This window comes from Aspergillus bombycis (genome assembly GCF_001792695.1).
Source record: "Aspergillus bombycis strain NRRL26010 chromosome Unknown contig00215, whole genome shotgun sequence".
Classification (NCBI taxonomy): domain Eukaryota; kingdom Fungi; phylum Ascomycota; class Eurotiomycetes; order Eurotiales; family Aspergillaceae; genus Aspergillus; species Aspergillus bombycis.
The window spans coordinates 1-23,533 of record NW_019170217.1 but is presented as its reverse complement, the minus strand read 5'-3'; the positions used below and the strand labels follow the sequence as shown (position 1 = coordinate 23,533).

At 49.0% G+C, this 23,533-nt stretch overlaps 11 protein-coding genes across 11 annotated transcripts; 6 read left to right on the top strand and 5 right to left on the bottom strand.

The window, feature by feature from the left end:
* Positions 1 to 1,105: 1,105 nt before the first annotated feature.
* On the top strand, positions 1,106 to 2,644 carry ABOM_011908 (GTR/RAG family Ras-related GTP-binding protein; the record flags this gene model as incomplete). Its single annotated transcript, XM_022539036.1, has 5 exons — positions 1,106 to 1,111; positions 1,414 to 1,508; positions 1,561 to 1,662; positions 1,717 to 2,400; positions 2,458 to 2,644. 5 exons carry the CDS (start codon positions 1,106 to 1,108, stop codon positions 2,642 to 2,644), a joined length of 1,074 nt encoding a protein of 357 aa, XP_022383085.1.
* A 1,324-nt stretch (positions 2,645 to 3,968) lies between these two features.
* ABOM_011907 (putative heme/steroid binding domain protein) lies at positions 3,969 to 4,834 on the top strand (the record flags this gene model as incomplete). The annotated part of the gene is made up of 2 exons (XM_022539035.1): positions 3,969 to 4,214; positions 4,340 to 4,834. The coding sequence occupies 2 exons, from the start codon at positions 3,969 to 3,971 to the stop codon at positions 4,832 to 4,834; spliced, it is 741 nt and encodes a 246-aa protein (XP_022383084.1).
* Positions 4,835 to 5,202: 368 nt separating this feature from the next.
* On the bottom strand, positions 5,203 to 7,714 carry ABOM_011906 (WD40 domain protein; the record flags this gene model as incomplete). The annotated part of the gene is made up of 7 exons (XM_022539034.1): positions 5,203 to 5,225; positions 5,291 to 5,500; positions 5,671 to 5,704; positions 5,773 to 5,870; positions 6,171 to 6,747; positions 6,814 to 7,643; positions 7,693 to 7,714. The coding sequence occupies 7 exons, from the start codon at positions 7,712 to 7,714 to the stop codon at positions 5,203 to 5,205; spliced, it is 1,794 nt and encodes a 597-aa protein (XP_022383083.1).
* A 637-nt stretch (positions 7,715 to 8,351) lies between these two features.
* On the top strand, positions 8,352 to 10,008 carry ABOM_011905 (tRNA-dihydrouridine synthase family protein; the record flags this gene model as incomplete). The annotated part of the gene is made up of 2 exons (XM_022539033.1): positions 8,352 to 8,519; positions 8,575 to 10,008. The coding sequence occupies 2 exons, from the start codon at positions 8,352 to 8,354 to the stop codon at positions 10,006 to 10,008; spliced, it is 1,602 nt and encodes a 533-aa protein (XP_022383082.1).
* Positions 10,009 to 10,264: 256 nt separating this feature from the next.
* On the bottom strand, positions 10,265 to 10,960 carry ABOM_011904 (CENP-X/MHF2 family protein; the record flags this gene model as incomplete). Its single annotated transcript, XM_022539032.1, has 2 exons — positions 10,265 to 10,312; positions 10,394 to 10,960. The coding sequence occupies 2 exons, from the start codon at positions 10,958 to 10,960 to the stop codon at positions 10,265 to 10,267; spliced, it is 615 nt and encodes a 204-aa protein (XP_022383081.1).
* Positions 10,961 to 11,317: 357 nt separating this feature from the next.
* On the bottom strand, positions 11,318 to 12,026 carry ABOM_011903 (phosphatase; the record flags this gene model as incomplete). The annotated part of the gene is made up of 3 exons (XM_022539031.1): positions 11,318 to 11,782; positions 11,834 to 11,892; positions 11,945 to 12,026. The coding sequence occupies 3 exons, from the start codon at positions 12,024 to 12,026 to the stop codon at positions 11,318 to 11,320; spliced, it is 606 nt and encodes a 201-aa protein (XP_022383080.1).
* A 392-nt stretch (positions 12,027 to 12,418) lies between these two features.
* Positions 12,419 to 13,542, bottom strand: ABOM_011902 (MIF domain protein; the record flags this gene model as incomplete). The annotated part of the gene is made up of 2 exons (XM_022539030.1): positions 12,419 to 13,042; positions 13,105 to 13,542. 2 exons carry the CDS (start codon positions 13,540 to 13,542, stop codon positions 12,419 to 12,421), a joined length of 1,062 nt encoding a protein of 353 aa, XP_022383079.1.
* Positions 13,543 to 14,715: 1,173 nt separating this feature from the next.
* On the top strand, positions 14,716 to 15,887 carry ABOM_011901 (MIND complex subunit MTW1; the record flags this gene model as incomplete). The annotated part of the gene is made up of 3 exons (XM_022539029.1): positions 14,716 to 14,769; positions 14,871 to 15,197; positions 15,258 to 15,887. The coding sequence occupies 3 exons, from the start codon at positions 14,716 to 14,718 to the stop codon at positions 15,885 to 15,887; spliced, it is 1,011 nt and encodes a 336-aa protein (XP_022383078.1).
* An 89-nt stretch (positions 15,888 to 15,976) lies between these two features.
* ABOM_011900 (dihydroorotase) lies at positions 15,977 to 17,242 on the bottom strand (the record flags this gene model as incomplete). The annotated part of the gene is made up of 4 exons (XM_022539028.1): positions 15,977 to 16,460; positions 16,518 to 16,969; positions 17,044 to 17,123; positions 17,188 to 17,242. 4 exons carry the CDS (start codon positions 17,240 to 17,242, stop codon positions 15,977 to 15,979), a joined length of 1,071 nt encoding a protein of 356 aa, XP_022383077.1.
* A 1,663-nt stretch (positions 17,243 to 18,905) lies between these two features.
* Positions 18,906 to 20,207, top strand: ABOM_011899 (MFS monocarboxylate transporter; the record flags this gene model as incomplete). The annotated part of the gene is made up of 2 exons (XM_022539027.1): positions 18,906 to 19,425; positions 19,486 to 20,207. 2 exons carry the CDS (start codon positions 18,906 to 18,908, stop codon positions 20,205 to 20,207), a joined length of 1,242 nt encoding a protein of 413 aa, XP_022383076.1.
* A 2,424-nt stretch (positions 20,208 to 22,631) lies between these two features.
* On the top strand, positions 22,632 to 23,438 carry ABOM_011898 (uncharacterized protein; the record flags this gene model as incomplete). The annotated part of the gene is made up of 2 exons (XM_022539026.1): positions 22,632 to 22,955; positions 23,022 to 23,438. 2 exons carry the CDS (start codon positions 22,632 to 22,634, stop codon positions 23,436 to 23,438), a joined length of 741 nt encoding a protein of 246 aa, XP_022383075.1.
* Between the last annotated feature and the right edge of the window lie 95 nt (positions 23,439 to 23,533).

Sequence of the window (23,533 nt, the reverse complement as noted above, 5' to 3'; positions counted from 1 at the left end):
AAAAAAAAAAAAAAAGGATTTGCCAGGGAGATTGTCATCTTCAAACAGATATCTACTGCATAGCCTAGTGTTTATGCTGAGAGTTCTATGACAGCACTCCTCATCCAAGTGATATGCTATTAAGAACCACTAGTATATATATTGAACTCCACTCAACGGCTGTCAGCGTGCCCATACTAACGGCGGTACTCCACTTGCTCTTAGAGATTGCTGTGAATGCAGATGCTAGACAACCTAGGTCTACGGGCTCCACGGATATATGGAACCTCTATATATGGACAAATCAACTAGAAAGAAAGCATCGATGGTGGTGACGGTGAACAAGTTAGGACATCGAGTAGGCACAAAGGCGGAAGGATCCATTGACCAATCGTGCCAAGACTCAGACAGTCGATCTTATCGCAAGAAACGCACTGCGAGCATCTTCCCCAACCTCCAACTTCCGGAGCTTTCGCCGTTGACTCACATAGATAATCTCTCGTGGATAGGAAGTGAGCTCTACAGGTTACCTAGTTTGCTGTCACTCTGCGGTATTTGTTCAGGAGCTTCCGGCCAGTCTAAAAGCCTCCCCCCCACACTGGCAGGAGTTTCCGCATTCCCCTTGCCCTGCCAATCAAACCCATATCCTGGTAGTCGTATACCTCCCACTGCCTGTGTATGCTCGAACTGCGAGCATTGGCGTGTTTTGCCCGCGACTCTATCTTCCTTGACTCGATTCTACTACTTTTAACCATGAGTTATTAAAGATCTACTGAACTGCAGTTCTCTAGCTCTGGTGCTACCCACACAAGTAACCTGTCTTGAAATAAATGTTTCTTCTCTTTCCCCTGACCAGCTCTCTGGATATCCAATCTGCACAGTAGCCTGTGGAATTTGCCTGCATTTCTTTGTTTCGGGGGACTAGAGCGTGGTGCGTCTCTGGGAGTGGCTGGTTAATTCACTACGAATCTTGACACAACAGCACTGTATGTTATGTTGTTGCCTTCCAGATCAAACCCATCCTGCTTCATCCACCCTGTGTCAGTCCATACTAACCGACTCGCCATAAAAGGTTTTCTTTTATCTGGGCCCTTGATTAGTGTTTGACGAACAAAGAGTTGAACACATGGAGGTAAGAGATACGGTTCCTTTGCTGTTCCTTTTTCTGTGGAATCTTTCTTTCTTTATGTATCATTTCCTGGACCCGCTGTACGACTCTGACTTGTGCTATTGCTTGTTGGGGAGAAGCTGTGTTATTATCTCTTACGTGCCAAGTACCACTTTGCAGCAGGGTTTTCGGTGACTTCTAGCTTGCAGTGTCTCAGACCACTCATACTGTTGCTACGTGAACGAGCCCTGGAAATGCGTGCACAAGATACGAGAAATTTGGAGGACTACTACGAGTGAGCTTTGGGTTGCTAACAAGTTATCTAGCCGGCAGGACATACCGCGCAGGCGAAGCCGGGGCAGGTTTCCACCGGCAAACCTCAAGATGCCAAACCCCGTCTGTTATTGATGGGTCTCCGACGGTAAAGTTATCTCCTTTCAGGGATGATCAGGGCTTCATTGACCATGAAACAGGAGTGGGAAATCATCGATCGCTAGCGTCGTTTTCCACAAGATGCCTCCTAACGAAACGCTCTTTCTGGAATCAACTACTCGCATTCAAAAAGATTCCATCCAGTAAGTACATCCTTCCGACACGAGAAAAGCACCCATGCTTATGGTCTATCAAAGTTCGTTTATGGACTTCCAGGTTTGGGACTTTCCAGGTCAGCTTGAGTACTTGGAGCCATCTTTCGATCTCGAAGACATTTTCGGAAGCCTTGGAGCACTCGTTTGGGTCATTGATGCACAGGATGACTACCTGGACTCGGTCGCACGCCTGAATCGAACCATCTTGACTGTCCAGCAGTATTACCCTAACATCAACATCGAAGTCTTCATTCACAAGGTTGATGGGCTCTCAGAAGAATATCGCACCGATACATTCCAGGATATCGTACAGCTCATTTCAGATGAACTTAGTGATGCCGGATATGAAAATGCGCCTGTTCACTACTACCTCACGTCTATCTATGATTATTCCGTCTTTGAGGCATTTAGCAAGGTGATCCAGAAGCTGATCCCAAATCTATCGACTCTGGAGAACCTAATCAACACACTCGGCAATAATTGTGGATTTGAGAAGACCTATTTGTTTGATGTTCTCAGCAAGATCTACATTGCGTCTGATACTCGCCCAGTTGATATGTCCTGCTATGAAATGTGCTCGGACTATATCGATGTGATTGTGGATATCTCAGAACTCTACTCATGGGACCACCCCGACCGCAAGCCCAAAGGCGAGCAAAATCATGAGGCAGAGAGCCATGTGGTGCTGCACGACGAGACCATGATCCATTTGATGGAAATGAACAAGTATGTTTCAATTTTGCTTCTTACCGAGTAGGAGAAACTCTCGCTGACTCTGGCTAGATATCTTTGTCTCGTGTCCGTCATACGCAATCCTGAAGCGAAGGAGAAGAAGGGTTTGATTGATATGAATTGCCGCACTTTCCAGGAGGCCCTCAATGATGTCTTTTCTCGCAGCTGGGAACAGGATCAGGAAGGGTCCGAACAGGGTCAGGTGACGGAGCATGGCGAGCCAAGCTCGAATAACTGATATCAAAAATGTCTCTACTATGGCGTTGGAACATCTACGGAGTGGTGGTTCACTATTTGCCCAGTTTAGCACCTCGAGAAGCGTATCTTAAGTGCAATACCAATTTCTATGTCGAGGCATCCTGACTTTATTTGACTTATAAAGCTCAGTTATATTTTAATTTTAATCTGCGAAGTGTTACCTAGTAAACAAAAGCTCTTGCTTGATAGAACATGATATTATGAGTCTGTGGTATCTCAAGAGACAGATTAGTATTTGCCTCCCCTTTACTGGCTGACTCTTTATAAGTGCAACATGGCTGTAAGAAGCTGAGGCACCAAGGCACCCAGAAGCGGGCCCACGCTTGGCACTAGCGCGAATTTTTCTTCTCTCTTGAAGCATAAAACGAGCTCCTCTTCAATTTTTTTCTTCTCTTTCCTCAACTCAACCGTGCAACGCACACACTCCTGAGTTGACCTTGTGGTCACTCACTCAAGCATAATGAAGCTTGAAAGCAGCATATTAACATGTCACATCAACAATCAAACTCGGTTTCACTAATGCAATGGTAAGTCCAAGCAGTTTTATGATACCCAACAGTGCACTTTCTTTCCAACCCCCTCCCCTTTCTCGATGATGAAAATTTTTCCCACATTCGCAGTTTCCACGCTAGCCGTCGCTAGAACCCAATCTAGACGTGCTCTGTGCGCAATACTTCCTTGGATGTCTGAGAGATTCTATCATACAGCTTGATTTTTTATTTCAGTTGCATGTTTGGGACTGTGACTGACATGCATTTAGTATTCTCTAGGTTCTTGCTCAGATTGAGTACATCTGAGGGTGGGGCTACTGGTGTGAATAGCTTAGAGATTCAGGTTGCCGGTGGACTGCTGGTCGGTCTTGCCGTCGAAGAGTCTGGTTGGAGCTTGGAATAGTCCATGAGATTTGTCCAGATCCGCTTCAGATAGAGTGCTTAGCAATATAATGGAATGAATGGGATTATTTTTGAGACACTGCATCATCTTCAAGTTTGTAAATCCGTAATTGCGCCAGTATGTACCCACGATAGATTTCCCATTACCACATGAATATCGAGTTGAAAATGACCAAAATCAAAAAACTCGAATTCTCCGCCGAAATTATCCCAAAACACCGATAGAATTAATATACCTAGCATACAGAACAAGTGTCACGTTGTCATCTCACCACCCGAAACAGAAGCGGAGAATCTACGGAAATTACCCCCAGGACTGCACTTCCCAACTGACCAGCACTCATAAACCTCCCAAACCCAATCTAACCAGACCAAACTCTACTCTACACTACAAAAAAGTTGAAAGCGACCATGTCCTCCTCCCTCCGCCAGCGACAGGTCCCCGCCGGCAACGAACCATCTACGTCCAAACAGACCGCCCAAAAGGCCAAGTCTCGCAATGAGAAGACCGGCCCCAGCGTCCTCGACATCATCCGTGTGGTGGTCACGCTGATCGTCGCATCATGCGGCTTATCCTACTACATGACGTCGACGGAGTCCGTGCTATGGGGCTACAGGCCGTGGTTCACTAGATGGCCGGTGTTGGTCCGGTACTTGGTATGTTTGGCATCGCTTTCTATACTCACGTTGAAATCACCCGCCCACTTGCGGGTGGTTTGATTCTTTGATTGGTGGGATGGAAAAGGGAATGCGGTTCACGTTAGCTAATGAATCACACACAGCAAGGACCTCTGAGCCTCACGCCCGAGCAACTCGCCCTCTACAACGGCTCCGACTCGGCTCTCCCCATCTACCTCGCCATCAATGGCTCCGTGTTCGACGTCTCTGCGAACCCGCTTGTGTACGGACCGGGCGGTCACTACAATTTCTTTACGGGGAAGGATGCCACGCGCGCGTTCGTCACGGGCTGTTTCCAGGAGGACCAAACGCATGATCTGCGGGGTGTCGAGGAGATGTTCATCCCGCTTGATGAGGAGGCGGAGCTGAAGACGCTGAGTAGTGGGGAGAAGAAGATCCGGCGCGAGCAGGATCGCCGGCTTGCTCGGACCAATGTGCAGAAGCAGGTACAGCATTGGGAGAATTTCTTCCGCCATCATAAGAAGTATTTCGAAGTTGGGAAGGTTGTTGGGTTGGAGGTGCCCGAGGAGCAGAGGGAGCTTTGCCAGGCTGCTAAGCAGCAGAGGCCTAAGAGGAGTAATATGAAGAAGGGAAATTAGGGACATTGAGTGGTTTGATTCATGGGTTTGTATGTATATATATGGGCGTGCTGTTTTTGCCGGTTATCGCGTGCGCTACATTGCTGATAGGTACTTTGCTCTCTTATCTGTCGTCTTTCATACTTGGCGGTTCCCGCATGCGTTTCTTAAACTGTATATGGTTGCGGTTGTTTGCGAGGGTCGTTTCTTGGTCGATTCTAACAGGCATTTACGTGATACGTGCAGTAGCGGAAAAGCAAGAGTTCACTCCGAAATTGATTGATTCATTGAACCACTATACATCATTCGCCCAGCCAAGCTTCCGAATTTTGAGAGATATCATTCGTAAAATATGAGAGGACCGCGAGAAAAGACTAGTGAGGAAACGTTTACTCAGCGGTAACGGCACGGGCTAAAGCATCAGTTAGTATATGCGCAAAAAAGTCGGTATCCAGCGGTTCACGGGCGAAGACGTACTGTAGATGTTCAACTTGGAGTGGCCGACAACCTTCTTGATCTGGCCCTTCTCCTCAAGGTCCTCAAGAGCCTTACGGGCGAGGGAGCCGTTGATCTTAAGACGGTCGACAAGGGTGGCGACGGTGATGAGACGGTAAGACTGGACGTCCTTGTTGAGACGCTCAGCGACCTGCTTCTCGAGGACAACGGCGTGCTGGGCCTTGTCCTTGACTGTTTGCAGAGAAAAAAACCACGTCAGTTATTATTGTTCCACTAGCCGGTATTTTGATCGTCGATTCATGTCCAAACAACCCCTCTGCCCACAAAAGAATCGGGTGACATCTTGCTCGGGAAAAGGTTCGTTCGCTGGGAGGATGGATGGGAGACGGTGATTTGCATACCCTTGCCCTTGGACCACTTCTTGCGTGCGGGAGCCTATGAATAAAATATTAATATAATCTGGACATCCTGCTGTTCGCCCTCCATGTGCGGCATGAACTCACCATCTTGACTGTCTGATCTGGTTGTTCGACGACGGATGAGAGCGCGACAATCAACGGCCGGAAGTGAGAGCCCAAGTGCGAAATTCGAGTGGGGAGACCTTTGGCATCACGTGGGTACAAACCCTAAGCCCTTGTTTGCTCGGTTAGCGGTGGTGGAAGAAGAGGCCTTTTATTGGCCAGCGTTATCTATACAGTATGCCTCAGGCACCGTTGTATACTAGTAGTATCATTCAATACGACCAATGATTACACAGCGATGTGATCTATTGTTATACATGCATGAGCTTCCAATTTGTTGGGGTCTACTAAGGTCGGACTCGCTTGGTATTGCATAAATCATAAATATTCCTTCAGTTATCGGCTCATGCCTGCACTATGGCTTCCAGTAGAGGTTTTACCCTTGATAGTATTAAGTCCTTTGAACTGTGAACTATCACCTTCGCTCTCCATACGACCGAGTGTATACTCTTCAGTCGTTCCAAACCAGAACTTTGAGTCGTCTCCTTGACTGGATGATAGCCATTTCATATCGTATCGCCCGCTGTCGCTTCGTGAAGTAGGAATGTAAATGATTGACGGCTGGCTGTCAGGGCTCCAGGATCGAACAGCAGCAAGAGCATTGTTGGCAGTGATGATAAGTAACTGGATGTTCGAGGGATGCCATGCGACCTGCTTGACAGGATGTTCGTGAACCAAGGCTGATACAAGCACGGCAGTGGACTCCAAGTTCCATATCCAAACAATGTTTGGTCGTGTTTGGTCTACAGTGGCTAGGAGGTTTCCGTTGCAACTGAATGCCATGATTGATACGCCCCGCGGTGGGCCGGATGTTTCTGCAGTTATACTAAAGGCAGAAGAGCTGGACGACTCGGCATATTCAAGGGTGCCGTCTGTAGTTGCGTAGCGCTCACGCCATATACTGGGCGAGTTGTCATCAATTTGGAAGACATGGGATAATGTTGTCGAGCATGAGAACTACATTATCAGTTAACTGGCTGACCCAATATGAAAGAATACCAACTTAGAATGGAATACACGTACTGTTTTGCACCGTAAAATATCAACAGTTCCATCGACCTTGCTGATGGCTAGATATTCCGAGATGCCGCTCTCGTTCGCAACCGGACTCCATTCTATACCTCGGACTCCAAGGTCAAAGGAATCATCGAACCCAGGTGGCCCGGTATAAGTCCTGAAGAGTTGCCCGTCGGCAGTGAATACAAGAACCTTGGTACCCGCACTGGCAGCATCCCAAACGGCTACCCATCTCCCGTCGGGGCTCCATTTCAAGCCTTGAGCGTCTACTGTCGGTAGCACCGCCCGGTTTATTAACTCGTACGATCTGAACCCATGGATAGTCAATAGGTCCACTGTGTCTGGTTTTAATAGGATTGCAAACTGCCCCGTCTTAGGTCGGTACCCGAAGCCATTATGATGAGCAAATTTCGGAGATTTAATAACCTGGCTGCGGCCGGTGTCCAGAGCATACACAGTTAACCTTGTATTCCATGCATGGAAAACTATGACCTCATTTTCATCGCTGCCGAAATCAATGTTCAGGGCACCAGGCTCGATACTTTCGATTTCAGCATGTAATTGCAGCGGGAGCAATTGCCATACCAGAACGCGTGCATCACTGGCATGGAGCACACGTCTCCCTGGTGCAATTTCACCTCTAGCGGCATATGTTTCTGGTGATACAGTGTAGCTCGCTCGTGAGAATTTCAAAAACTTTGACGAGCTTTCTTTGACTTTGACGATTTCTACATCCTGGAACCCAGAAGAGGTCGGGTTGAGGTGCAGAATGAGATCTTTCGCACTTGTCTGAGCAGCATATTCTCCATGCTCAGACAGGGAGATTGAAGACGAGACTGAGCTTCGATCAACATTTGTCAATTGTTGGGAAACTGGTAAACATACCCCCTGCTCCGGTGGAGTCCATTGTTGGTCTTGTCTTGGAAGCGGCGCTAGTAGTTCAGTGATTTAAAACCGTTGAGACAGCTGTTCAAATGGTTGACGGTACCGGTGCATTCAACAGTGTGCATTATATCTAACTGCGCACATGACCGTATTAGTTCCAAGGAAAGTATTCCAAGAGATTTGCAGTCTTGTAGGGTCTCCATTCATTGGGCATGATACACTAGTAATTTCCACTTACGGACGCCAAGCCTTTTCTATAGATTACATAATCAGAATGGCAGTGGGCTACAAAAGGATTCTGTCTTTGACATGGAGTGATAAACATGGATCGAAGAATAATTGACTCTGGCTCTGGATATATTCAGTTTAACAATCGTTATGTTAGAACCCTGAGAGGCTGTGCTATACCCAAGTTTGATATTGTGTACTTCTTTCTGCTGCTGGATAAGATAAGGCGGACCAACGTTGCTCCGGCCCGAGATAAATTGCCATCGAAAAAAAGTTGCCCGCATTGCGAATAATCCGGGGAATAATTTCAAAGCTGATACCTTTCACCGTCATTCATTTCCTCTTAATCCACAACCATAGGGTTCTTGCGCGTTCTTGCCCCGTGGCTGGGGCGACAATCTCCCAAAGCACAACGCTCAAGTCTTATCAAAATGACAATCCCCGATACGCAATCCGTCTCGCAAAGCAACGGCGAGGCGCAAAATGCGCCCGCCAATGCCAACACAACACCGAAGACGAAGCTGTTAGGGAGGGAATTCTACAAGAGTATAGGGAGTCCCAAGTATATTGTGGCGCCCATGGTGGATCGATCTGAATTTGTATTATCTTCACTTTCTATTACCTAGCACACTCCAATCTAACGGCTGATTCTAGGCCTGGCGCATGCTTACTCGGTCGTTCATGCCCCCCGATGATCCCAAGCCTATGCTTGCATACTCGCCTATGTACCATGCGCGCTTGTTCCGTGAACAGTCACAAATGCGTTTGCAACATTTTCATCCCACTCGTGCTGCTATCAAAGGCGATGATACCCCATACTTGGACGGAAACCCCTCGATAGACCGGCCTCTGTTTGTACAGTTCTGCGCGAATAACCCGGATGACTTTTTGGAAGCTGCACGCCACGTAGCGCCATACTGTGACGCTGTGGACCTGAACCTTGGGTGTCCCCAGGGAATCGCGAGAAGGGGCCATTACGGTTCCTTCCTTCAGGAGGATTGGGATTTAATCTACAAACTGATCAATAAGCTACATACCGAATTGGATGTTCCCGTCACCGCGAAGTTCCGTATACAGGAGTCGAAAGAGAAGACATTAGAATACGCAAAAATGATACTATCCGCCGGGGCGAGCATAATCACTCTTCATGGACGCACGAGAGAGCAGAAGGGTCATAACACAGGCGTGGCGGATTGGAGTTACATTCGGTACCTTCGTGACAATCTGCCCCCGGAGACGGTTATTTTCGCCAATGGAAACATTCTAAACTATGACGATCTGGAACGCTGCTTGGAAGAGACAGGTGCTGATGGCGTGATGAGTGCTGAAGGAAACTTGTCTGACCCAGCTGTCTTCAGCAAACCTCCCCCAGTGGGAAGCGAAGGAAGGGAATACTGGCGCGGCCGGGATGGAAAGGGCGGATACCGGATCGATGCTATCTTCCGCCGCTATCTCGATATCATTTATAAATATGTCCTTGAGCAGCCAATTCCGGAGAGGAAACCTCTCTATCTCCCGTCAGATCCAGAGGAGCCGGAACAACCGATAGAGCCCGCCGCTGAGGAAGCTGAGGAAGAAGGGCCGCCGAAGAAGAAGCAGAAACGCGACAAGACGAAGAGACCTACTTCCCCCAGTCTTGGAGTCATGCAGGGACACCTGTTTCAGCTTCTGCGCCCCATGGTGGCAAAACATACAAACGTTCGGGATGCACTTGCACGGTCAAGGCCAGGCGACATGGCCGCCTTCGAGCATACTCTTGCCCTTACTGAGAGAGCAATCAGAGAGGGCCTTAAGGAATACGAGCAATTCCCGGAGCGCTTTGAGGCACCTCCGAACCAAGAGCTCACGGGCTCCAAGGCAACGATTGCCGAATACGGCAGACCTTGGTGGATCTGCCAACCACACATCCGGCCATTGCCCGAGGAGGCTCTAGAGAACGGTGCCCTCACGGAGAAAGGGAAGAAGCCTAACACGAAGCAAGACAAGTCTAAGCCCGAGGCATCTGCAGAGAAAGCTGACACCCCGGCTACCGCTTCTGAAACCCCAACCGACACGGCTACAACACCGGACGCTTTGGTAAGCGGTTAAGATGTTGCGACACTTGTCATTTCGAACCATCTCACCACAGCGTTCTATTTACTCGAAGCGCATAAACTATAGACAACCCACCTACCCACTACCAAAAGACATAATACCCACGACATTGCACTGTATATAGAATTAGACCTTTATGCATAGCACTGCGAATCCCAATATCAATTCATAACATCATGGTATCTAAGATTAAAACCCTCAACCAAATTTACCAACCCAAAACTCCAAATCCATAGATAGAACCAACTATCTAAAAATCCAAAACAAGCTGCGGCGCCATCTTCTCCAAATCCTCGACCTAAAGCCAATCAAGTCAGTAAAAGACCCTCCCAAACAACCACGTCACAGACGTAAAAGAAAAAGAGGAAGAAGGACAAACCTCAAGAAACCCATCCCCAACCCCCCTCTCAACACCCTTCGCTCCCTCCGCCCTCTCAAACGCAGCCCTCGCCAGCGCCTCCCTCACAAACACATCCACATACTTCGCCACGACCTCATTAGCATCCTTGGCGATCTTAGTCTTCTGACCCTTGAAATGGTGATGAACAAGCTTCGTCAGCAGTTTCGGGGGAATCGCCGGCTCGCTGGAGAGAATGTCGTTCTCATCAGGATCGGCATGGACAATCTCCGCAAGGATGTAGTCTGGTTCTTCAGAAGGGGAGCGCGAGCGACTGGAGCCGGCTTCGGATTCGGAGTCCGAGTTCGAGGCTTCTGAGGCCTCGTCGCGGGTGGAGGTTGTAGAGAGCCGAGAGGTCTTGGATGATGAAGCTTTTGCGGTGGTGGGTTTTGCGGGGGCTTTGGCTTTGGCTTTGGTCTTGGGGTTGTTTGGTTTGGAGGTTGATGCGGATGCGGATGTTGAGGGGCCGGCTGTCACTGATGATTGTCGGCTGGGGGGCTTGAAGGGGAGTTGTCTCCTCTTTTTAACGGGTTGGCGCTCGGGGGGCATGGTGAGGCTTTGTGATGTTTAGACTTTGTCCTTTTTTTTTTTCTTTATAGTTTTATTGGGAGCGTTGGTGGTGGAGGGGTGGTTATCGCATTGATTTCTGGATGCGATGACGCGCTGCCATGACGCGAAGTCAGGTGATCTGGTGATAAATATCTATGGGTTTTGTGAAATAGGTGATATTCAGTATAGTTCATGGGGAATCTATAGATTGTAATCACCAGGAGTAATATTCAAGCCATTGGCTTTCTGGTATCGCATATGGAGGAAGAGTAAACTGCATGTGTGGTCCATGTTCATGCACCCAACAAACCACCACGAAGATCCTACAGAAAGAAAGATAACCCCCCAGACAATCAATCATTCATCCTCATCCTCCGGCCGTACAACAGTAAAATCTAGACCCGAGTCTTCCAAAACCCTCCGAGAAAGCTCCCACTTGACACCAAACAGCCCCGAATTAAACCGACACGACCAAAGCGCCCCAGCTCCCGAGTCTTCAGCACGAAGCTCATCAATCTGCCTCACCATATCCGCGACAGCAAGCTCAGTATTCTGGATAATGATATCAGGAGAACTGACCCTCTTCCCGAAATTGCGGGAAGTAAACAGGCAGATGATCCAGTGTTTCTTGCCTTTGCCCTTGTAGTCCGTTTCCTGGGGCGGAATGATGAGAGCTGTGCCCTCTGGTAATCGGATATTCCTATTTCTGGTGGACGATTGTGGATTGCTTGGCTGATCTGGTGGATCTGAAGCTACTATGTACTCCGGACTGAATTTGTACTTCTGGCAATGTGAATGGTAGATGTTGTATGCAGCCGGATACTGTGTTGGTTAATGGTTGATTGATGAGTGGGACAGTGGGTGATATAGTACTTTCTGTTTGAATGCTTTTGCAATCCCACCACCCCAGGACCCGATACAGTTACATGCGTCTGAGATAGTCATATTAGCTGTAAGGACATGTTGATTTCCTAGGTCACGTACGGATCAAGGCTGCTCCGTCTGGCGCGTCGAAGAGGTCGCCTTGAATTTCTCTTATGCTGCTGTTGGTTGCCTTCGAAGCCATGGTGAGGGCATCTCTGTATCTCCTTCACTATCGGCTTGCTATGTTGAGACTTTCAAGTATAGAGAGGCGTTCAAGGATGGAGATGATTAGCAAGTGAGTCACAAGAGGAAGTTGCATTGCGCGGCTCGTATTGTGTCGATTACGGAGTGGTAGTTCCGAAAGAGCGGATGATGTTAAACACAATAGGGCAATTGCCTCATAGCATGTTAAAAGATATCCTGAACTGATATCGGTATACAGAATTAACTACAGCCAGTACCTGCCAATGGGTTCTCGATGTTTCTGAGCCAGCCGGGCCAATTATAAGAAAAGACAACGCGTTCACTTCGCTATGTCATACAACCAAAGACATGGAAACTAATACAGAAGAGAAGGAAGAAAAATGTCCACTATTACCGCTTGTCCTCTACTCCTCCAGTAGGATTCTGCACGCGACGGGAAAGGAAGTGTCGCAGACTCTTGGATCCTCTATTGTTGCCGTGGCTTAACGCGTCCACTTCTCGAGAGCCCTCGCTGTGCAACGAATCATTTCCTCTCGCTGATGTTGACATTCGAGCATCAGTTTCAGGATCCCATGAAGAGGTTGTTGCCTCAGAACGAGGCGCGCTGTGGGCGCTGTTCGATTTCAGCCTTCTACTCAAACCCCGTGAGATGTTTCGGAGGATACCCGGGTCATCGTCGTCGGTCCGGCGTGCGATTTCGCCCATGTAAGTCACACCATTTGTCGCAAAGTTCTCTTCAGGGACTGGAAGATAAAGAACTACACCGCGACACGGTTCAATCTGCAGCAGATCCCCAAGAGCTGACTGGATCAGGGCGGTGCGGCGAAGATTGGTGATAGAGCCTATGAGGCATGGGAGTGTGTAGACCTTCAACAAATATGCTGGGTCCTTCGAGGTACCAAAGCGAATACATACATTCTGCTGTATGGTAACCATCATAGATGATTCGCGCCTCTGATAGATTTGTGCCAAGCGAGACGAGATCACCGATACAAGAGTTTCATCGTCTGTAACCTGAAGGTGCTCTTAGTCCTTAGTGGCTTTCGAGCTCCAAATGGCATGTAGCACAATCTTACCGTCTTGCTAAGCTTAAGCTCAGCCACAATGACTGATGTTTGACTCAATCGATCCCTGAGTGACAGCTCTTGCCCGCGTGTGCTGAAAAGTTCGTCGAAGTACTGGCTCTTTGTCCGATGCATTGGTTCCTCCTCAACGCTTTTACCTATCACATCGGCAGACTTCGGGTCTGCAGGTGTGCAACGAGTCAATTTTGGAAGCATTGAATCATCATCATCGGTCTCCTCAATAAACATGGAAGGCCTAGCGGGCGGCCTATCGAGCTTGTTTCGCTGTGTCATCGTCGTGTCGGAGACGGCTCTGACTGCCAACGCCTGGAATGATACCGGTGATTCAAGGGTGGGAACTGTTGGTGAAAGGCTCGCGGAGGATGTCTGCGAGGGGTCATGTCGTCGTCTCAGGAGAGATAAGTCCAATTTCTGTTGTCCCGAGACCATCTTCTTAATTATGAATGAGATGTGTCAGTTAAAGATTAGGGCGACGATTCTTTAGCTATAGCTAAGTTCCCTATAGCTAGAGCGCCACAAGTGAGTTGTTGAAAGTGAAAAAAAAGGCAGATGAGGAAAGACAGAAAATTGCAGGAGTCGTTCGGCGCTTCCCTTCTCCTTCCCTGGCTGACATCGTCGAGAGCTAGGAGCTCTTCACTGCAACAGGAAGGAACTACTCTCCATGTGGGAGGAATGTACTTCTGCAGTGAACATAGTAGTAGCTGTAACCAAGTTAGTGATACTGTCACTTGTCTTTGCATGTTCCAGGCAGTGATTCCCTCCCAACTGGAATTCGACCAAGAAGTGTAGACAACCGAAAGCAAAAGCTCCACTAGAAGATATTGTGCTAGATATCTTTGTCTCGAGCCCCATCTGATTCGCATCTGATAGATCAAGTATGCTATACTGAGGGCGAAACTCCTTATTGGTAGTGTCTTTCTTCCATGAACCAGGGCCAGCCTCCAGTGCAACACATGTACCAGCTTATGACACAATGTTCCCACAGTATACATGTCAAACAAGATTCCTGGAAGTTAGTACTTCATAGCCTAACGAAAAGGCCTCGTTCTCCTGCCGCTGCCGGCGACTATTGGATATTATCAAGCCAATTAGCATTTGTATCATGATTCATCTGGTTTGAATACTAGTACATAGCCATATGGATCCATTAGTTCTCCATATGCTTCATTTGGTAACATGTACTATCAATCAACCTCGGTGGATTCCATGGTCTTGGTTGGGTTGGCCAGGCAGTATCTGGAACTGTAAACATAAAACGAGTAGGAGAGAAGGGAGACGGAAATATATTAGAACTGGACGATATACAAGTATTTTCCCCGATACTACAGCATATTAGTGGGCCCTGAAAAGATTGCCAGTGCTCTTTTTGATCTTGGGCTCAGTCAATAGAAGCCATTAAATGTCCACTGAGGAATGATTGAATCGAAGGGCGACAAAACAATGTTGCGGTCTTGGCAAATTTATCGTTCGCGTGAGGACCTGTAGAGAAACCCAACTATTGTTTGATTTCCGCGCAACGCGACCCTCATGAAGAGGACTCCCCCACCTACACTTTCCATTCGCTTAGACAAAGCATGATTCCAGTCTAAGAATCTCATCACGATGGATGACGCGACAAAGTCTCTGCTCACAGAGCATTTCAGCTATACTCCGCTGGTCAGTATTCCTGGTAAACGCCTTGTCTCAGGCATGCGCCTCCCTTGCCCCTCATCGACCACTTTTTCTTGAGATAACCGAAGCTGATACACTGATCGCAGTCCCTTGTAGATGATGTGATCAACTCGATCAACAATCTGATCTACCAAGCTATCTCGAGTCTCGAAATCGGCTTGCTCTCCACCCCTCCCGAACGGTTGGGCTTTTCACACGCTAGTAACGGTTCGACCATCCCAGATACAGATGAGGATGGGAACGTTGTTTACCCTGAGGCGAGACTGGAGATAGAAGATGGACTACACAAACTTGAAACCCTTCTGGAGGCGACCGTCGACAAGGCGTTTGACAAGTTCGAGATTATTGTCCTGCGAAACTCGTTTCGAGTGGACGATGACCTGCTAGGGTGGATTCGACTGAAGCATTATGAGGTGCGTGATGTGTTTGGGTGACCATGATCCTGTGTACAAACTGACAATGTATCTTTTTAGGGCCTGGATCTGAACCCGTCCCCCGATGCACCTAGTCCGGACACGATTGTTGCTCTACGCAAAAAATTACAAGAAACCAAGAAATTGAATCGAGCTTTGAAACAAGAGACCGCTCGGAATGATGCGGTCATCTCTCAGCTGCGATCGATCTTATCCACCGTTAAAGGAGTCGACGGCGCGACAAGTGCAAAACCGGAGGGTGGCTCCGAGACGCCTGCACTTCCTACAAACAGCGACTTGGACCTATCATTCTTAACGGAGAGCCCGGCGGCTAAGCAATTACGAGTTGGCGCTGCTGTTGGATCGAATACCAAACACACACCGCTTACCACGAATACCACTTTTATATTATCTCAACTGCCTGCCTTGCAAGCGCTACTGAAGCAGCTCCGGCCCAAGCTGGCTACTCTACCTAAATCGGCGGACGCCACGGAAGCAGATTCTAAACGCGACGAGAGAAGGGAATACATCGAGAGCAGAATCCGCCTGCATCTCGAACGAACTGGCCAGCTTGGGGTGGGCAGTGACGGCAATCCTGTTGTCGCCGGACGAAAGATCGATATTTCCGAAGCGCAGGCGCTCGAGGCGGTCACAGGAATGCTTACGCAAAGTGACAAAATGTCAGAATAAGAAGGACGATGGATGGAAATGGATGGCAGAGTCATACGCCATTGGCTATCGTGATAGCACTCTATTTCTGGCATAAGGTCAATATGGGCTTAGGAAGACCAGGACACGCTCCATGTCTGCTGGTCCCGTCTGAATGGGACCACGTCCACTTTGTCCGACTGCAAAAGGTTTACGATCTTTTCGTCTTTCTTCTCGAGGGTAATGAACTCCTTCTGTTCCTCACCAATGCCATAGAACTGGCGGCCGAATTTGCTCATGAAGCCTTCAACCACCTCAGGGGTGATGTCTTCCTCCTTCAGGATGCCATTTTCACATGCCTGCTCGAAGGAGTCCAACACGACCTGGGTTGTGTATGGCTGGGTAAAGACGCCCGCCGCGATTTTGTCTCCACCCCTCTTGGAGGCTGCCGGGTGAGGGGCACTATCGGAGCCGAAGAAGAATTTGGGGTTGCCAGATGCTGCTGTCCGCAGGAGAGCGTCACGATCCGCAGGAGTTTTAGCGACAGGCTTGCAGAAACAGAACGGGTCTCCAGCCCAGTTGTCGATGATGATGGAAAGATGATGGGCGGTAATGCTTTTGATCCCTGACCGTCAGCATATATCCATTGCAAAGTGTAACCGGGGGACCAACGTTGCTGCCACAGTAGGGCCGCACTTCTTAACGGCTTCTACAGCAGCTGCTGTAGTGCAGTGCTCCAGAATAATGCGGAGCTTGGGGAAACGCTCGTGCAATTGCAACAAGGTGGGGAGGAAGCGCTCCTCCGCCGACAAGACGGTCACATCGCCAGTGGAAGGGACCTCTCCGTGAAGATTCAGAACCATGTCCTGACGCTCCATCTCTGCAAAGACCGGGTAAAACTGGGTATAATCCACCACACCCGAGGACGAGTTGGTGGTAACGCCTGCTGGGTAGCTCTTGACACCGGTGACACCGCGTTTCTTGGCGTCGATGATGGTTTCCGGGGTCACGGACTCGTGGAGGTACAGCGACATGAGGAAGTTCACATTGGGTTCAATAGCTTGCAGGCGCTTCTTGTAGTCGAGCGCGCGGTCGACGGTTGTCACTGGCGGCACCAGGTTGGGCTAAATTGTTGTTCCAGTCCCATGAGTAACGAATGTATTAGACCGAGGTCCATTGGAATCAATCAATCCCTTACCATGACGAAAACGGTGTTCACACCACCTTGTCTGATCGTAGGCGTAACCAGCTCCATCATGTCACCATCGCGAAGGTGAACTGCGCACCACCCCCTCGGTCAATTACTGCCTCGCAACCGTGGAGTACATTGGGGTAAACGCACCATGGAAGTCGGCCGACGCGGGGAGCTTCGCGCCCTGTAGCTTGGAGAGAGGCATGGCGAAAGTGTTGTTCTAGAAATGAGAATGGAATGCTCGGTCAGAAGAGTCAACTAAAGGGCGGAGAGAGGAAATCACGGACCAGGTCTGAATTACTTTGCAGTCGATGTTCCTGTAGATTTTATGTTGCTTTTTTCCATTTCCCCGCCATGATTTTTTTTTTTCGATTTTAAATCGCGGGGCAGCCTTTGCTTTGATTGGGTGGGGCTCATAAAGTTACTGCCGACCGACCGATAAATTTGAAGTGTACTCCGTACAAAGTACTTCTCGATTGACTGAATTATCACCATGACATATCTGAGATTACTCTTTGGCTGGTGAAGGACCTCATCGAAGGCCGGCATCGCAGTCTCCGCTGTGTGTCCATAGCGTAGACACGATGGTGATTTTCGCACCTTGATGTTACATACTAGTACAAGCTCTCCCCAGACTTCCAGAAGGCCAGAACAGACAAGCAATTCCACCGGACCCAAAGGAACCTGGATGACTTCATGATGACTGTTCCCAGATGATCGGAGAAGTCTACACTCCATCGGTCCAGGCCTCCACCGGTATTGGATATGAAGTGGGCTATACTTTCTAGCTTGGGTCGATTTACCAGAGCGTTCTGGTCTGGAAGCGTCTGGGCCATCGATACGGGCACAATGCAGATGCTATATTACTTAGCTAGTGCTTGGTAACGTCGAAGATAGGCCTCTCGATTGGCGCATGGGGGTCCAAATCTAGGGCCATCAGGGGGTCCAGTTCGCCAGGTAGCACTGCCAAGTAACGCCCTTGGGCGGCGACACCACGAATGAAGTTGACAGCTCTTCTAATCTACTTCGGGGGAACGAAGGGGCTGATATGGGCTAGCCCAAGTAAGCTGGAGCTGGTTGGCTGGCTAATGCGTTGGATATGGGAACACAACAGGGAGAACATGGTAATTGCCTTGACGTAGAGCTGGATCACGGCGATCCTTAATGTGGAGCCATGACAGAGGGCAAACCGGACTAGAATTTCGGTGATGGAACCACACCCCGAAAGACCAATACGAGGGGGGTTTACGTGACAGTGAGCTGGCTCATCTGCTACATCTTGCTGAATAAACGAAGAGGTCAGCCGAGGCAGAACATGGACTCTAGCAGAGGAAGGACGAGGCTTCCAACTGTCTTGTGAGCATTGGGGGAAGACTCTATGAGACGTTCGTCGCGCCGCAGCTGCATCTCACATCAGCCCTAAGTGTCGTTATTGGCTAAACAACGTGATATCGAAGAATCCTGGCATTAAGTCATCTCATATGATGGACTCCTTGGAAGTTGGAGGGCTTCCTCTAATAGGAAAAATATCCCCGGCCCATTCGGAAACGACACATGTCTTGGACTAGTCTCTCAGTCCAATCGTGGCGTCACATTCAAGCAATGCTGACGAGAGCGACGAAGCTAACAAAGCCGTAAAGACTTTGTGCCGCGGCTCTAAAATATGGCTTTCAGTAGTCTGTGATAGCTCCTGGTATTGCCTTTGTTACTGTGGTTGTACCTTTCTCTATTGGACATTAACATGATTTCAACATCCTTCCCCACCAGCATATACATATACCTCGTTTCTGCTCATCACACCGGTCTTCTGATGCTTGAGTTCTCTATGTTTATGGGTGAGCCAGAACGTCAATGGAAGGTGCGCGACTATGGTTGCCACTGATAAGCCTACCGTAACGCCCCAGGAGACGACTACCTTACCCCCGGCGAGTTCGCCAGCTCCCTCTCCCCCAAACGGTGGTCTTGCAGCATGGGTGGGTGTGTTTGCTGGCTTTCTCTTGTTTTTCACCACCTGGGGCTTTTCGACAGCCTACGGCGCCTTCCAACACTTTTACCAGACAGATCTCTTAAGAGATCGCTCACCGCCACAGCTATCGTGGATTGGCACTGTTAATGCCTTCTTTCTGATTTCCACTGGTGTCATCGCTGGCCCATTGTTCGACCGGGGTTTCTTAATCCATCTCATGGTCGCCGGATGCTTCTTGACTACACTTGGGCTTATGATGTTAAGCCTTTCTCAAAAATACTACCAAGTGCTTTTATCCCAGGGTTTCTGCTGTGGAATCGGTAGCGGCCTCATCTACGTGCCTGCCCTGTCTCTAGTGTTAACAAGCTTCACGAGCCGCAAGGGCATTGCCCTCGGCATGGTGACCTGCGGTGCCAGTATTGGTATTTATCGATAACCTGATAGCTTACAGCAACCCCATATTCATGACTAACAAACATCAGGCGGGGTTCTATTTCCCATCATCTTCATACGCTTGCAGCCTCAGATCGGCTTCCCCTGGACGGCGCGAGTTATGGGGTTCATCCAGCTCGGCTGTTCATGTGTTGCGGTTCCTCTACTGATGGCGACCACTAAGCCGAAACGCAGTTCCCCACGCCAATTAATCCATTGGGGTGCGCTCAAGGAGTGGAGCTTCAATGCCTGTGGGGTCGCTAATTTTCTCATGTTCATGGCCTATTTCGTACCACTGTTCTATGTACCTTTCTTTGCCTCGCAGGTCCTCGAGACTTCGACAGAAATGAGCTTCTATCTCGTATCAATCTTGAACGCCGGCTCTGCTGTCGGCCGTTTAGGGTCGGCATTGTTGACGCAACGGCTAGGCGCCGGTTTGATCTTGAGTGTCAGTGTTACCGCATCGGCCGTTTTGATTTTCGGTTGGATAGGCGTCAAGACGCAGGCCTCCTTTATCACGTTTTGTGTATTATTTGGCATCTCCTCTGGGGTTTTGATATCAGCAAATCCTTTGGTGATCGCGCACTCCGTTGTCTCACCCACGCCGGCTATGATTGGGACCCGTATGGGCATGCTGTGGTTTGCAGCGAGCCTGGGAGTGCTGATTGGGGCACCTATTGCGGGCGCATTGAGGGCCATGGCGGAGGAAATGGGTATCTTGGACTGCAGGCATTCAGCGGTGCTGTCATGGCCGGCGGGGGGATCTTCTTGATGGTGCCTCTACTGGCCATCTGGCGGCATGATCGTCATCAGAAAGAGCTAGAATAGTGCAGGGCATCCGCTGAGGTCTAGGAGTTCCGGGCACTATTTCACTGTTCAAGATCAGACCAGAAAGAGGCATTTGAAAAAGCATTTACTATCCCTTTACCTTTTGTTCTGGATCAGAAATTGACAAATATCACCCAGGTTGACAGTTATTCCCGTTTCTTGCAAATATAACATGACTTGAATCATGCAAGCGCCAAGATATACAAAACTAGAAAATTACACAGGAGAAGTACAGTGTATCTAAACAGCTATTAAGGGAATCGACTTCCTTACACTCCCGTCCCTATGAATCTAAAATAATCCACCGACCACGCACTACTAGTACTCTCCTCCATCCCCTCCAAGTTACACAAATAAACACAGAGAAACACAACTTCAATACAGTACATACTATCACCACAACTCCAACCCCTCCCAACAACACGATCTCACCTCCTCACCTGCTCCAACACCTCCACCGTAATGTCCACCGTCCTAAGCACGCCCTCCTGAGTCGAAATCCGCGTCAAACGCCCCAAACTCTCCGTACTCTCATTCTCCCTCTCCCCATTCCTCCGCGAAGAAGTAATATCCGTAACGACTGACGGGGTAATATTACTCAAGCGCGCAGTATCCGTATAATAGCTTGGGCGCAGGTAGTCGGGCTGACGGTTGTCCCTGTATATTACATTAGATGTGGGCCTGACAGTACACAATACTGGGTAGAGAGGCTTGGGGTTAGGTTCCGGAGGAGGAGTATGGTTGATAGCTTTGATAGTGATAGAATGGTAATGTGGATGAGTTGGGCGGCGTAAATGAACTGAAGAGAAGTTGTGTGTAAGTGATTTAAATATCGAGATAGTAGGAGTTTGCTGTACAAGCGGCAGTGCTCAGCTTACTTTGCTGGATTGACGTATCTCAGCCGACGTGAGAGTTTGTATATATCTTCCCAGTCCATGTTGGATGGCCTTTTGCATGAGTACCACCTGGATGATTGACAGTATCTTGGTGAGATATGTAGTTAGGACATGTCACTGTGTATTTGAATCACTCAGACGGGTACTAACTAGAGCCACCCAGATGGAAGTATTGACTGCCGGCCGCCGTTGCTTGAAGTATATCACTGATCCCAGTTTTGCGGCAACAAAGATGAACGTAACGATGAGAAAAGTCACCGAGACAAGAGTGATAAGTGGTCCACGGTTGCCATCTGAGAGGACCTGGTAAGGGGCGTTTGCATTGGACATGGTCAACGGAAGAGGGCACCATAGTTGAGATCGTCAATAGTGGGCCTTGTATAGGGCTAGGTTGATGTATGGTGCGGTATGTCATATTCTCATGTAGACCAAAAGAATTTTTGTTTTTATCTATGCACCTACTGTATTATTACCGACAGCTAGTTGTCCGCCTCATAAGAATGGTTCTACTTCAAACACCCACCGATGAGTTCTAAAGAAGCCAGCTTCCAAAGTCTACGGCGCTTAAGCGTCCATAAGAATGAAGTCGGGCGTGCTTTGTATACATTGAATGGTGGGCAAATGTCTCGGAATCTTTATATGAAACGTGACATGATGAAACAATTCACTACGACTTCAACCACGGAAATTGCACTATATAGACTCTACCTGAATATCCAAGGATTGTGCTTTGACCTTTCACGTTAGAACCCCTCGGAGACTATGTCCCCCCAGATAATCTCGATCTGGGCGGGTCATACAGTCCAAGGCCAATGATTGTGCTTATTGGAACCATGTTGTAGCCGCCTATCATACACTACGAAACCAGGTGGCGTCTTACTGGAGCGTATCATAGGGTGAGGATGGCCCATACTCGTGAAATTTCATGCATCGTGAACGCCTGCCCAGAACAGCCGCTGATTGGTCAACCCGAGTGTATCTCTGCCCATTAAGCGCCCTGGTCAGTCTAGAGCGAGAGCGCATTGACCTATGTTTATTTTACCATGGCCGGGGTGTGGTCGTGCAGAAATCTGCAGAAGCTAATTTGTGCATGAGCGGTTAATCCGAGTCCTTGACTGGTGTGATCTATATTAGGCCATGTCGGCATTTGTTGGACTGGGAATGAATCCACCGATGGATGATCGAGCCAAAAGAACTGCGCCTACAATGTCTCGAGCTGTAATATTTTAAACGCTCCCTGGTTCTCCAGGGTTACAAACTCCTTCCTCATCTCTTATTTGGTTTATTTTCCCAGCCGGTGTGCTCGTCGCTCGCTTTATATTTCTCCTGAGTCCCTCCTTTCTTAGCCTTCGTCCGTTCTTATCTGTAGAGGTTGCAGGCAATTCTCGTCGCCTAATTAATTCGAGATTGTGCAATACTATTCTCGATTATATTGGCTCATATCAATCCCGTATCTTCAGATTGTACTTGATATGGATACCGGCTCCACCAGTTCGGTCTCCTACCATGTGTCCTGCGCGTCAGATGCAGACGAGTCGAAATATCTCACAAGGGTTCAATACCTTCGTTGGGTTCGACTCGCTCTGGGGATTATCATCTTTGGTGTCGCCATCTCCATCATAGGCTGCGAAGCAGTCCCTTTCCAGCACTATCGAGCGACATCAGCATACGGCAAGGTCGGGTTATATCTCTGGCCCTTGAACTTCGACATCCGCCCGACCGTCGCACTGCTGTCCTGCGGCTGCATCATTGCATTCCTGAATCTGGCATACACCGTCATCGCTCTTCTTCCTTCTGTGAGTACCTCTGTCTCATGCTCACAAGTTTATCACTACCCAACTCATCTTGCTGACCACCCCCAGCCCCACGCACATATCAGACGGCAAAACGTCGCCGCCACAGCCATCGCCGTCTCGGGATTTCTCACGGTGGTAGTGGGACTCGCGTTCGCCATCCATCTCCCGGGATCGAATCCCCCAAACGGGTTCTCGGAAGTAGAAACCCTCCATTCGTGGACCTGCAAGTGGAAAACCGTGCATGGGTCACTGTCGCCCAAGGTTGATGACACCGTCACCCCGCCGCCGGCTCATTTTGCGCGTGACTGTGCGCTCACCCGGGCATCGTTTATCCTGACAGGACTGGCTGTCGGGCTGACGATCCTCATGGGACTGGCCGCTGGTGTTGGGGTTTGGTTTGAGAGAAGTGTCTCCAAACAGCGAGGGCAGGATACTTCTCCGCTGCGGAAGGTGAATATCATGGCGAAGTATCCAGGTACCTGAGGATTCTGTGTTGGGATTAATTAGGGAATGCGTAGTTTGAGACCGATTGGCACATACTGCTGGATTCATCGTTGTGCCGGAGGAGAAGGGCCGGG